Source organism: Ranitomeya imitator, chromosome 6, assembly GCF_032444005.1.
Source record: "Ranitomeya imitator isolate aRanImi1 chromosome 6, aRanImi1.pri, whole genome shotgun sequence".
Lineage (NCBI taxonomy): Eukaryota > Metazoa > Chordata > Amphibia > Anura > Dendrobatidae > Ranitomeya > Ranitomeya imitator.
In genome coordinates, this window is record NC_091287.1 from 557,263,045 (window position 1) to 557,275,402 (window position 12,358).

The 12,358-nt window shown below is 43.2% G+C and overlaps 1 protein-coding gene across 1 annotated transcript; it reads right to left on the minus strand.

The window, feature by feature from the left end:
• Positions 1–560: 560 nt before the first annotated feature.
• LOC138643168 (uncharacterized) lies at positions 561–11,985 on the minus strand. Its single transcript, XM_069731998.1, has 4 exons — positions 11,853–11,985; positions 9,209–9,619; positions 5,331–5,404; positions 561–3,745 (listed from the first exon to the last, which is right to left on the minus strand). The coding sequence occupies exons 1-4, from the start codon at positions 11,914–11,916 to the stop codon at positions 3,656–3,658; spliced, it is 639 nt and encodes a 212-aa protein (XP_069588099.1). The 5' UTR covers positions 11,917–11,985; the 3' UTR covers positions 561–3,655.
• Positions 11,986–12,358: the final 373 nt, after the last annotated feature.

Genomic DNA, 12,358 nt, shown 5'->3' on the forward strand with positions numbered 1-12,358 from the left:
TTTAAATTGTACAAAATTTCCTAATCTATGAAAAATACGTGACTATTTACAGTATATATACGGTATATCTATTATTTCATATTTATTTTTAAAGCATTAAAATACAACTATTACTAATCAAACAGAAATAACGGCTGCCATCCACACACGCCATCATAACAGTGCCATCCACCCATACCATCCATAACAGTGCCATCCATAACAGTGCTAATCATATATGCCTTCCATGACAGTTTAAACCACACACGGCACCCATAACAGTGTCAACCATATATGCCACATATATTAGTGCCCATCACACGTCACCGATGATGGTGACAACTATACATAAAGCAGTCTGATAGAAGAAAGTAGAGCGCACTCACCGGAGTAAAAAGCGTCAATCCTTTATTCGGACATACAAAAAATCCAGCAGGGAGAACAGTGGAGACAGACGGACGACGGTCAGGACCCGTTGAAGTGCTAGTTACGCACGAAACGGCCGTCGTCCGTCTGTCTCCACTGTTCTCCCTGCTGGATTTTTTGTATGTCCGAATAAAGGATTGACGCTTTTTACTCCAGTGAGTGCGCTCTACTTTCTTCTATCAGACTGCTTTATGGACTTGTATTTTTTGAGCTGCACCCGAAGGATTTATGGGGCTATAGTAATACGGCTTGGTGTGGATTGAAAGGGTTGGAGGTATTTGGATTTGACGTATAACAGCTGTGCGGTAGTGCTTTCCTTCTTTTTTTGCCATTGGACAACTATACATGCCATCTTTAATTATGCCAACCACACATGCCACCTATAAACAGTGTCAATCACATATGTAGGTCATTAATGCAGCCACCACACATACCAACCATGACCGTGCTAACCACACGTTTCATCTGCCAATTGCTTATGCCATCCATGAAATTGTCAGACATTCCCTGCACTCACAGCAGTGCCTACCTCACAGTAGTGACAGCCATGCACGTGTCCTCCATCTCTGCAAGCCGTGAGGTGTGCACTGTCCCAAAACAGCACATGTACCAAACACATTGCCCCAAAATTGCTTCTCACTAAATAAGAATATCATCAAAAAGTGAATTTATTTCAGTTCTTCAATACAAAAAGTGAATCTCATGTATTCTATAGAGTCATTACACACAGAGTGATCTATTTCATGTGTTTATTTCCGTTAATGTTGATGATTCTGGCTTACAGCCAATGAAAACCCAAAAGTCATCATCTCAGGAAATTAAAATACTTTATAACACCAGCTTGAAAAATGATTTTAACATCCAAAATGTTCCCTACTGAAATGTATTATCAGTAAATGCACTCAGTACCTTGTCGGGCTCCTTTTGCATCAATTACTGCATCAATGCGGCGTGGCATGGAGGCGATCAGCCTGTGGCGCTGCTGAGGGGCTATGGAAGCCCAGGTTGCTTTTATAGCAGCATTCAGCTCATCTGCATTGTTGGGTCTGATGTCTCTCATCTTCCTCTTGACAATACTCCATAGATTCTCTATAGGGTTAAGGTCAGGTGAGTTTGCCGCCAATCAAGCCCAGTGATACTGTTGTGTTTACACCAGGTATTGGTACTTTTGGCCGTGTGGACAGGGGCCAAGTCCTGCTGGAGAATGACATTTCCATCTCCATGAAGCCTGTCGGCAGAGGGAAGCATGAAGGGCTCTAAAATGTCCTGGTAGACGGCTGCGCTGACTTTGGTCTTGAGAACACACAGTGGCCTACACCAGCAGATGACATGGCTCCCCAAACCATCACTGATTGTGGAGACCTCACACTAGACCTCCAGCAGCTTGGATTGTGGCCTCTTCACTCTTCCTCCAGACTCCGGGACCTTGATTTCCAAATGAAAAGCAAAATTTACTTTCATCTGAAAACACCTTGGACCACTGACAACAGTCCGGTTCTGTTTCTCCTTGGCCCAGGTAAGACGCTTCTGGCATTGTCTATTGGTCATGATGAGTGGCTGACACAAGGAATGTGACACTTGTAGCCCATGTCCTGGACACGTCTGTGTGTGGTGGCTCTTGGAGCAATGACTCCAGCAATAGTCCGCTCCTTGTGGATCTCCTCCACATTACTGAATGGCCTTTTCTTAACAATCCTTTCCAGGCTGTGGTTATCCCGGTTACTTGTGCACCTTTTTCTAACACACTTTTTCCTTCCACACAACTTTCCATTAATATGCTTGGATACAGCACTCTGTGAACAGCGGCTTCTTTAGCAATGACCTTTTGTGACTTCCCTTTTCCTCATAGTTTGTAGCTTGCGAGCAGCAGGGCCCTCATTCCTCCTGGTATCTATTTTGAACTGTGATTTCTGTTATGCTGTAATGTCTGTTGTCTGTACAAGTCCCCTCTATAATGTGTAAAGCGCTGCGAAATATGTTGGCGCTGTATAAATAAAATTATTATTATTATTCTCCTCCTTGTGGAGTGTGTCAGTGACTGCCTTCTGGACATCTGTCAGGTCAGCAGTCTTCCCCATGATTGTGGAGCTACTGAAACAGACTAAGTGACCTTTATAAACACTTAGGAGCCTTTACAGGTGTTTATTGTTAATTATTCAAATTTACTGAGATAAATGACATTTGGGTTTTCATTGGCTGTAAGCCGTAATCATCAACATTAACAGAAATAAACACATGAAATAGATCACTCTGTGTGTAATGACTCTATAGAATATAGGAGATTCACTTTTTGTATTGAAGAACTGAAATAATTTAACTTTTTGATGATATTCTAATTTTGTGAGAAGCCCCTGTACGTAGCTGCATGCGCTCACTTGGTGGTCTCTCACTTATAAGCAACCTTAAAGGGGTTTCTGTGACTTTGATACTGTTGACCTATAATACTCCGGGCACATCTACACCGATCAGCTGACTGAGGAAGCTGCAGCTCCGCGCATTGTGTTGTGGCCGTGAGTGGTACTGCAAGCTCTACTACTGTATTTATTTGCATAGAGGACAGCTTGCAGTACCACTCATGGCCACTACATAATGTATGGCGCTGTGTCATTTTCAATGAGCTCTGACCACCTTAATCAGTTGATCGTTGGGGGTGCCAGAAGTTGAACCTCCACAGATCTTCTATAGGAGTCCCATTAACACGGATCCCCATCAAGAAGCGTACACATGGGAATATAACACTATGTTAGATGATAATTTAGCATCATTTGTAGTTTTTAAGTAGTTTTCTTATTTATGTTTTGGACCCCAATGAAAAACTTATAAGAGGGTCCCAACTATTATAACAAATCTACTGTACCGGTCTCCTATATTGGATTGGGCAGAGCACGTCTTACCGATGCCTCTGCACCCCCAACCCTACTACACCATGGTCCAAAAGGCCAGATTCCAACAGTGTTACTTAGGATCGGGTCAGATCAGTGATGGGAAAGTTAAGGTGAGGCAGTAAGGTGAGTGAACGCTCCTCTCCATTGAGATCTTCAGGTGGAAAACTCCAAACGTAATGTTGACACGGGTGGTGTGAGACCTTTGGCACAAAGCTGGAACCAGTAAGAATGGAGTCTTCTACCACTGCAGTGGAATCATTCCCTTATATGACATCAGATGACATTGTCTGACATCACGGTCACAGGTTTTGTTTTACGTCATTTGCTCCAGATTGTGGAATTCACGAGATGAAGACACTAGAATGCTAGTTTTTGAAGCCGGACATAGGCGTTCTCTCCGGTCCCAGCGTCACGGTCACGTCTTCAAGATGCAAACTTTGAAAAAAGTCACAGGCCTAAAAGAAAAGAAAACAAACACGTAACGTAAGCAAAAAGTACAGAACAAAAAGAAGATGGAGATGGTGATCGTTATAACAAATCGACCGCTAAGGTAGGTCCCCTTATCACACATGTGTGTCCAAATGAAGCAGGACTAGCGGGCACAAACAAAGAGCATTAAAAAAAAAAAGGTAAAAAATGCTGGAAAATACCTTTCATCTAGGCATCACCCCCTGTGAAATACGTGATAGACCTGAGTGATGATTAGAAGAACCAGCCAGCAAGACCGGTCCTGAAATTACACCTTATAGATGACCTATTACACCACAATTAGTGCGCACAAATGTAAACTATTAACCAAAGTGCCGGTCCGGAGCTAGAAAGGATCTGTCACCTAGGTATCATGTGAAGTCCATGATATAAAAACAAGGAGGAGATGGTGATGTTTAGAAGGGAACAACCAACAGAACTGGTCCCAGGTATGACATCTTTTAAACCAGAATTAGTTGGCATAAGTATAAACCTGTCACAGGGTTACCGTGACAGTGTGGAGCCAGAAGACCGCAGCGTCTGATTGCTCCTACTCCGGCGCTGAGAAGAAGGACTTCACCTTCATCTTAAATGTGTTTATTTCTTCTGGCAGAACAAGAGTTAATTAGCCATGTTGGAAATCCTTGTGCTCACAGCGGAGCTCAGTTAGCCACTCCTTTCCCCTTTATAATCTGGGCTCAGTTACTAATCCTTGTCAGAGCTAGCATTTGCTGCATGGCTAAGGAGGGAGAGGAGCACATATGAGAAGGAGAGTTGGAGGAGTTATCTGTGACTGTTGCTTGGTTTGTATGTGTGGTAATTCCTTATCCTTCTCTTTTTTAGTTCATTCCCCTAACTCCACACCCCAGGGCATTCCTCTGTTATATGTGAGTAAATATTTTGTATGCCTGAAGTTTTCAGTTAACCCTTGTTTGTGTTGCCTTGTTTGTCGGGTTGGTGCACTATGGTGCACAATAGCGCCACCTCTTCCTTGGGTGGGGAAGGTCACCAGATGGAAGGCTAACTTAGGAGATAAGGCAAGGGCGGAGGCATCTTTTCCATCTGAACTATCCTGGGGAGCAGGGAGAGCTAGGGTGCCCCTTAATGTTAGGGAGAGCGAAGGAGCCACTGATCCCGGGTCAGCCGACAGCTGTGTCGTAACAAAACCATCAACAAAGGTGCCAGTCAGGAGCTAGAAAGGACCAGTCATCTAGGCATCACCTCATAGGGAAGTACATGATATTAAAGAGAGTGCTGATTAGAAGAACCAACGAGCAGGACTGGTCCCTTTGTAACATCTTCAAGATGACCTTACAGATAATAACCAGACCTTTTTGCCAATGGCAGTGAAGTAAATCACTGAGAAATATTTCAATGGTGAGTGAGACTGGCACCAGTATTATTTCATCATCATCATCATCATCATCATCATCATTTTAACAATCCATGCTACTTTAATTTAAAAGGGATAGATTAAAAAAAATCATGGCTGCTTTCTTCCACCACACTAAATATGATTGGAGCAATATCAGGATAGAGATTATTCTTTCCGAACCTTACTCCTAAAATTACCTTTTGTAAAAACACTTGTATTGCTTCGTCTTTGTGAGCGCTGGTCTGAAGCTTCACTTTTATAGAAACACGGCCTGTGAGGACATCAAATAGCATCAATTATTATAAACAAAACTGAAACAATACAAGTTACATAAAAGAGAAATCCCATATAAAGTAAATCAAAAAAGGTTAGAGTGCCTAAAATAATAATAATACAAGGTTCAGCACAGTAGTAAGAAATTATACATAAAGAACAAGTGATGTAGAAAACAATCGCTTTATTAGATGTAGGAAACATTAATGACAGGTTTAAAAGTGAACCAGCCAGTAGATGGCCCCACAACACAGTAGGGTGTTAATACCTTTATAAATCCTGCTGTGGTGTGTCACCAGTACCTCGACGCGCGCTGCAGTTACGTGCCTTCTTCTGAGGGATCGACATCACCCACGGAGCAGAGATTTTAAAAAGTTGCCAGTGGATGGCGCATGTCACGCTGATGTGAATCTGGGGCAGTCACATCTCCTGTAAATGTGTTGTGGTGGTATCTACTGGCTGACTCACTTTTAAACCTGTAATTCATGTTTCATGTATCTAATAAAATTATTGTTTTCTAAACCACAGATTCTATATCCATAATTTCTTTTTAGGCTTCAATTATTATAAATCAGAGGCTTTATACATTATAGGCAGTGCTAGGTACATAGCACCACAAATCATTATTTCTTGCTGTTCTCAATATGAACACTAGAGGGAGATCTGAACACAAATTTGCAGAACAACAGCAAGAGGAGTAAAAATACTGAGAGAGATCAGCAAAAGAACCACATAAATGTCACCTGCAGTCCTATGCAACACCACAGATAACATAGTGATTGCTTTCTGAGTACATATAATGTAGTAGATGTCACTTGTAGTCCCATGTAACACCACAGATAACACAGTGATAACACTCTTGAGTACAGATAATGTAGTGCATGTCACCTGCAGTCCTATGTAACACCACAGGTAACTGAGTACAGATAATGTAGTAGATGTCACCTGCAGTCCTATGTAACACCACAGATAACACACAGTGATATCATAGGCATCACTGAAACCTAGTGGCATGATACACATTATTGGAATACAAACCTTTAAGGCTGCAACTTATTTATTAGACAAAACCTACAAGAAACAAAATGAGCAAAAACCCAGCTGTAACTAAATAAGTAAAAAGCAAAAGTGTATTTAAATAACTCAGAGCTCTGAGTAATACTATTTTTGATCAAAAATAGCATAAAAGCCATCCCACCGTCGACAAGGTGACCCAGATCGAGACGGGTCCTACGCTGTCAAATATTAAAAACATTACCATGTGTCAGAGTTGACCTCAGTGTTTGAATAAGGGCAGACAAAAGGACCGGGTCCTTATTTATTAGAAGCAGGATTAACAGGAGGGAGGAGCTGTTGCACTGTAAAACTTATATCTCCACAGAGATCCAAGCTTCAGAGACTGGTAGCTCTGTAGAAACTGTCTGGGTAACAATTCAAGGAGAGAACAACAGAAAGGAGACTATTGTAGGTGTTTACTATATGCCACCTGGTCAGACTGAAAATATGGATAAACTTTTTTTTACATCAGATGTCTCTGTTCTCAAAAAAGTGTGACATAGTGATCATGGGAGATTTTAACTATCCAGATATTTGTTGGGACTCTCACTCAGGAAAAAAGTTCCAGGTCCAGACATTTCTGATCTTCTCTTGCTGATAACTTTATCTTTCAAAATGTACAAGAGAGAACAAGAACAAAAGCAGTAAAAAAGGATTTTGTGGATATGTCAAAAGCAAAAGAAAAGTCAAAGATGCTGTGAACAAATTATTAAACAGCATCTATGTAAGTACTTGGATAAGAATACAGTAATTAACCAGACCCATCATGGGTTTGTAGCAAATAAGTCATGCCATACTAATCTAATTTCTTTCTATTATGGAATCACTGACTTGGTGGATTAGGGAAATGCGGTAGATAGAGTATATTTCAACTTCAACAAAGTATTTGATAAAGTATCTCAAGTATGGGATTGACAAGGCTACAGAAAGGAGAATTCATAACTGGCTCAGTGATCATACTCAAAGAGTGTTAATAAATGGTTGCATATCCAATTGGAAAAGTGTTTCAAGTGGGGTACCACAAGGCTCTGTCCTGGCCCCAGTGTTGTTCAACATTTTTTTAGATGATCTAGATAAGGGAACTGAAGGTAAAGTAATCATATTTGCAAATCATGTAAAGCTAGGAGGGATACCTAAAGGTACCTTCACACTAAACGATATCGCTAGCGATCCGTGACATTGCAGCGTCCTGGCTAGCGATATTGTTCCGTTTGACACGCAGCAGCGATCAGGATCCTGCTGTGATGTCGTTGGTCGGGGCTAGAAGGCCAGAACTTTATTTGGTCGCTGGATCTCCCGCTGACATCGCTGAATCGGCGTGTGTGACGCCGATTCAGCGATGTATTCGCTGGTAACCAGGGTAAACATCGGGTTACTAAGCGCAGGGCCGTGCTTAGTAACCCGATGTTTACCCTGGTTACCATCCTAAAAGTAAAAAAAACAAACACTTCATACTTACATTCCGGTGTCTGTCCCCCGGCGCTGTGCTTCTCTGTACTCACTGTGAGCACAGCGGCCGGAAAGCAGAGCGGTGACGTCACCGCTGTGCTTTCCGGCCGCTGTACTCACAGCCAGTACAGAGAAGCACAGCGTCGGGGACAGACAGCGGTAGGTAAGTATGAAGTGTTTGTTTTTTTTACTTTTAGGATGGTAACCAGGGTAAACATCGGGTTACTAAGCGCGGCCCTGCGCTTAGTAACCTGATGTTTACCCTGGTTACCAGCATCGTTGGTCGCTGGAGAGCTGTCTGTGTGACAGCTCTCCAGCGACCAAACAGCGACGCTGCAGCGATCCGGATCGTTGTCTGGATCGCTGCAGCGTCGTTTAGTGTGAAGGTACCTTAACACTAGAGAAGACAAAGGATTCAGAAGGATCTAGATAAACTTGTGTAATGGGCAGTGATTAATAGAATGGTATTTAACAGGAAGAAATGCAAGATTCTACATCTGGGCAAGAAAAACGAAAATTATATCTACAGAATGGGAGGAATAGAACTAAGTAACAATTCGTGTGAAAAAGACTTGGGTATACTAATAGATCACAGACTGAACATGAGTCAACAGTGTGATGCAGCAGCAAAAAAAGCAAACACAGTTTTCGGATGTATTAAGAGAAGCATAGAGTCTAGATCACGTGAAGCCATTCTTACCCTCTACTTCTCTTTGGTCAGACCTCATCTGGAATACTGTGTCCAGTTCTGGGCACCACATTTTAAAAAAGACATTGAAAAACTGGAGTAAGTACAAAGAAAAACTACCAGGATGGTGAGCGAACTGCAATGTATGTCCTACAAGGAATGGTTAAAGGATCTGGGATTGTTTAGCTGAAAAAAAGAAAACTAAAAAGAGACTTAATAGCTGTCTACAAATATCTGAAGGGTTGTAACAGTGTAGAAGGATCATCATTATTTTCATTTGCACATGGAAACACGAGAAGTATTGGAATGAAACTGAAAGATACAGATTAGATATTATAATAAACTTTTTGACAGTGAGGGTGATCAATGAGTGGAACAGGCGGTCACGAGAGGTGGTGAGTTCCCCTTCAATGGAAGTCTTCACACAGAGGCTGGACAGACATCTGTCGGAGATTGTTTAGTGACTCCTGCATTGAGCAGGGGGTTGGATATTATGAACCCAGAGGTCCTTTTCGACTCTAACATTATATGATTCTGAGTACAGATAATGTAGTAGATGTCACCTGCAGTCCTATGTAACACTACAGACGACAGAGTGATAACTCTCACCTGTGGAGTTGGAGGCTGCTCTGGATCCCCTTATTGCCCTCGGTATGGTGTTGCTGCTGCCTGTAGTTCCTATGTTGCCAGGTGTGAGGGTTTTCATAGCTGACACCGCATCATCGGTTATAGCAGTTGGGTCCTTGGCACCTCCGGTGTTTGTAGTCGGGGCAGTCGGCAGCGGTATTGTGGCACTGTTCAGGTTGGCGGCTGAAGTTGGTGCTTTCTCCATATTCAGTGCAGTATCTTGTGCAGAAGTGACCATTGGCACCATACTGGTGCTGTGTCGGTGCGGGAGGTCAATAGAGAGGTTCCCTCCGGTCGCTATATTGAACCCTGCCGGTGACATCGGACTTCCCTGGTTCCCACTGGTCGTAGTCAGTTCTATGGAGTCACTCTGTGCCCAGACCAGCAGAAAACCTAAACCAAGAAAGAAGAAAGTCCTGTGAGATTCCCGAACACGGGCAGAGACTCAACGGTGCCACCTGCAAAAGTAGATTAGACCTCGGAGTTTCCTACCCTGAGGCACGGTGGGATTACAGGAGAGGCACAAAGGGCAACTACCTGGTATCCACCATCGATGAGCGCATTACTCCATGCTACACGTGGGTGACCTCAACGAGAACAACCAGATCCTGTGGTGCCAAAGCCATGAGGTCTGCATCCATATTCTCCATCAGGAGCCTTCCCAAGGTCACCAGGAGAGACTGTGCCCCTCATCAGGACTATTCGGCACACTATGGTAATATTTAAGCACAGTGCAGCATGGGCACCACGTGGTGCTGTTACGGGACATTACGTAGCATTGTTATTCGGAGGTAGTATTACCATATTATGTGTTATGGTAAAACATGTTATACCTTTATTACTTAGACAAATAAATAAACCTACTGTATATATCTTTCATCATTTTGTGTTAGCTTTAGGTTATTCATAGAAGCAGTGACACAGGGTGTTGTATCTGATGTCAATAAACCTCTGCAGGAATCATCAGTTATCATTGTAAATCCTTTGTTTCCCCAATTACAACATCCCCTCTCTTAGGGTACAGTCACACTAAAACGACGCTGCAGCGATACGACAACGATGTTGATCGCTGCAGCGTCGCTGTTTGGTCGGTGGAGAGCTGTCACACAGACAGGTCTCCAGCGACCAACGATCCCGAAGTCCCCAGTAACCAGGGTAAACATCGGGTTACTAAGCACAGGGCCGCGCTTAGTAACCCGATGTTTACCCTGGTTACCAGCGTAAACGTAAAAAAAAACAAACACTACATACTTACATTCCGGTGTCTGTCCCCCGGCGCTGTGCTTTCCTGCACTGACTGTGAGCGCCGGCCAGCCGGAAAGCAGAGCGGTGACGTCACCGCTGTATTTTACGGCCGGCTGGCGCTCAACAGTCAGTGCGGGAAGCTGAAGGTGAGGGACATGACCAGACACCGGGAATGTAAGTATGTAGTGTTTTTTTTTTTACATTTACACTGGTAACCAGGGTAAATATTGGGTTACTAAGCGCGGCCCTGCGCTTAGTAACCCGATGTTTACCCTGGTTACCAGTGAAGACATCGCTGAATCGGCGTCACACACGCTGATTCAGCAATGTCAGCGGGAGATCCAGCGACAAAATAAAGTTTCAAACGATCTGCTACGACGTACGATTCTCAGCGGGGTCCCTGATCGCAGTAGCGTGTCAGACACAGCGAGATCGTAAGGATATCGCTGGAACGTCACGGATCGTGCCATCCTAGCGCCCAAAGTGCCACTGTGTGACGGTACCCTTAGGTAATGTAAGGAGCTCGCCCGATTCTTCTTATCTCCGTGGTTGTAATGAAAACTTGTGACTGAGCTTCTGAGATCAGACGAGGCCGTACACGAACAGCCATCGGTCCGGTGCTCTTGTCTCCGATCGACCGTCTTCTGGTTTCATCAAAACTGGCATCTTATGGTGCGGTCATCTGTGCACTGTATGGAACTTGTATTTAGACACTGAAGACTCTGTTATCGGGCATATTTATATCCTGTATGGTTCTTTTATTTATGCACTATATGGCACTGTTATACAGTTATATGAAAAAGTTTGGGCACCCCTATTAATCTTAAGCTTAATGTTTTCTAAAAATTGTTTTTTTGGCAACAGCTATTTCAGTGTCATATATCTAATAACTGTTGGACACAGTAATGTTTCTGCCTTGAAATGAGGTTTATTGTACTAACAGAAAATGTGCAATCTGCATTCAAACAAAATTTGACAGGTGCATAAGTATGGGCACCCCACCAGAAAAGTGACATTAATATTTAGTAGATCCTCCTTTTACAAAAATAACAGCCTCTAGTCGCTTCCTGTAGCAACAAGTAATCAATATCCGTCCGGTCTTGTGTGTGCAGCTACAGACCACATTACACGACCCGGAGGGGTCGCCACCCAGCTTTCCACTGATCCTGAATTACCTCCACGCCATCATTGTCGTGTAGCCACATGTTCCATCTGTCTGTGTCATTTACCACTGTACGGCTTGCATTGTATTCATGGATCAGGTTGGGGAGCCCCTAAAATCTCTAGAAATAAAGGGGTCTTCCTTTCTCCATAATATCTTATAGGACGTGAAGAAACATCCGATCCATTATTGGACTCAGCAGAATATTGTGGAACTCACCGTATAAAGTCATGGAGGCGAGGAGCAGCGTGGGCAGCAGCGTCACATCCCGTCTCTGATGCATTGCTCTCTGTTATCAGCAGACGATCATGCACTAATGTCTTGCAGTGTCTCTACCACGGTGCCCCACCTGTGCTGGGAGAAGACGGTGCGTCATTTTCCTAAAATGTAAGAAAAACAATTAACACAAAAGCTGAAGGAGTCGTCCAACTCCGCAGACTATTTTTTTTTTCTTTTTTACTTATGTATTTGCAACTAAAAAGCGTTGTTGTAAGTGGATTTAATTACAACAGTCCCATGAGGAAGCCCACGCGAAACGTGCATGGGGGCAGTGTGTGCAGCATCACAGGACAGTCATGGGTACGAGCAAATACATTTTGTGTGATTCTCGTACCGCTGTAATCAACGTTTACTATGACTCTATAGGAGATATATCTTCTTTATGACACCTGAGTTGACATAGCCACATGACCTTCACTGCTGACTCTTTCTAGATATACAATACT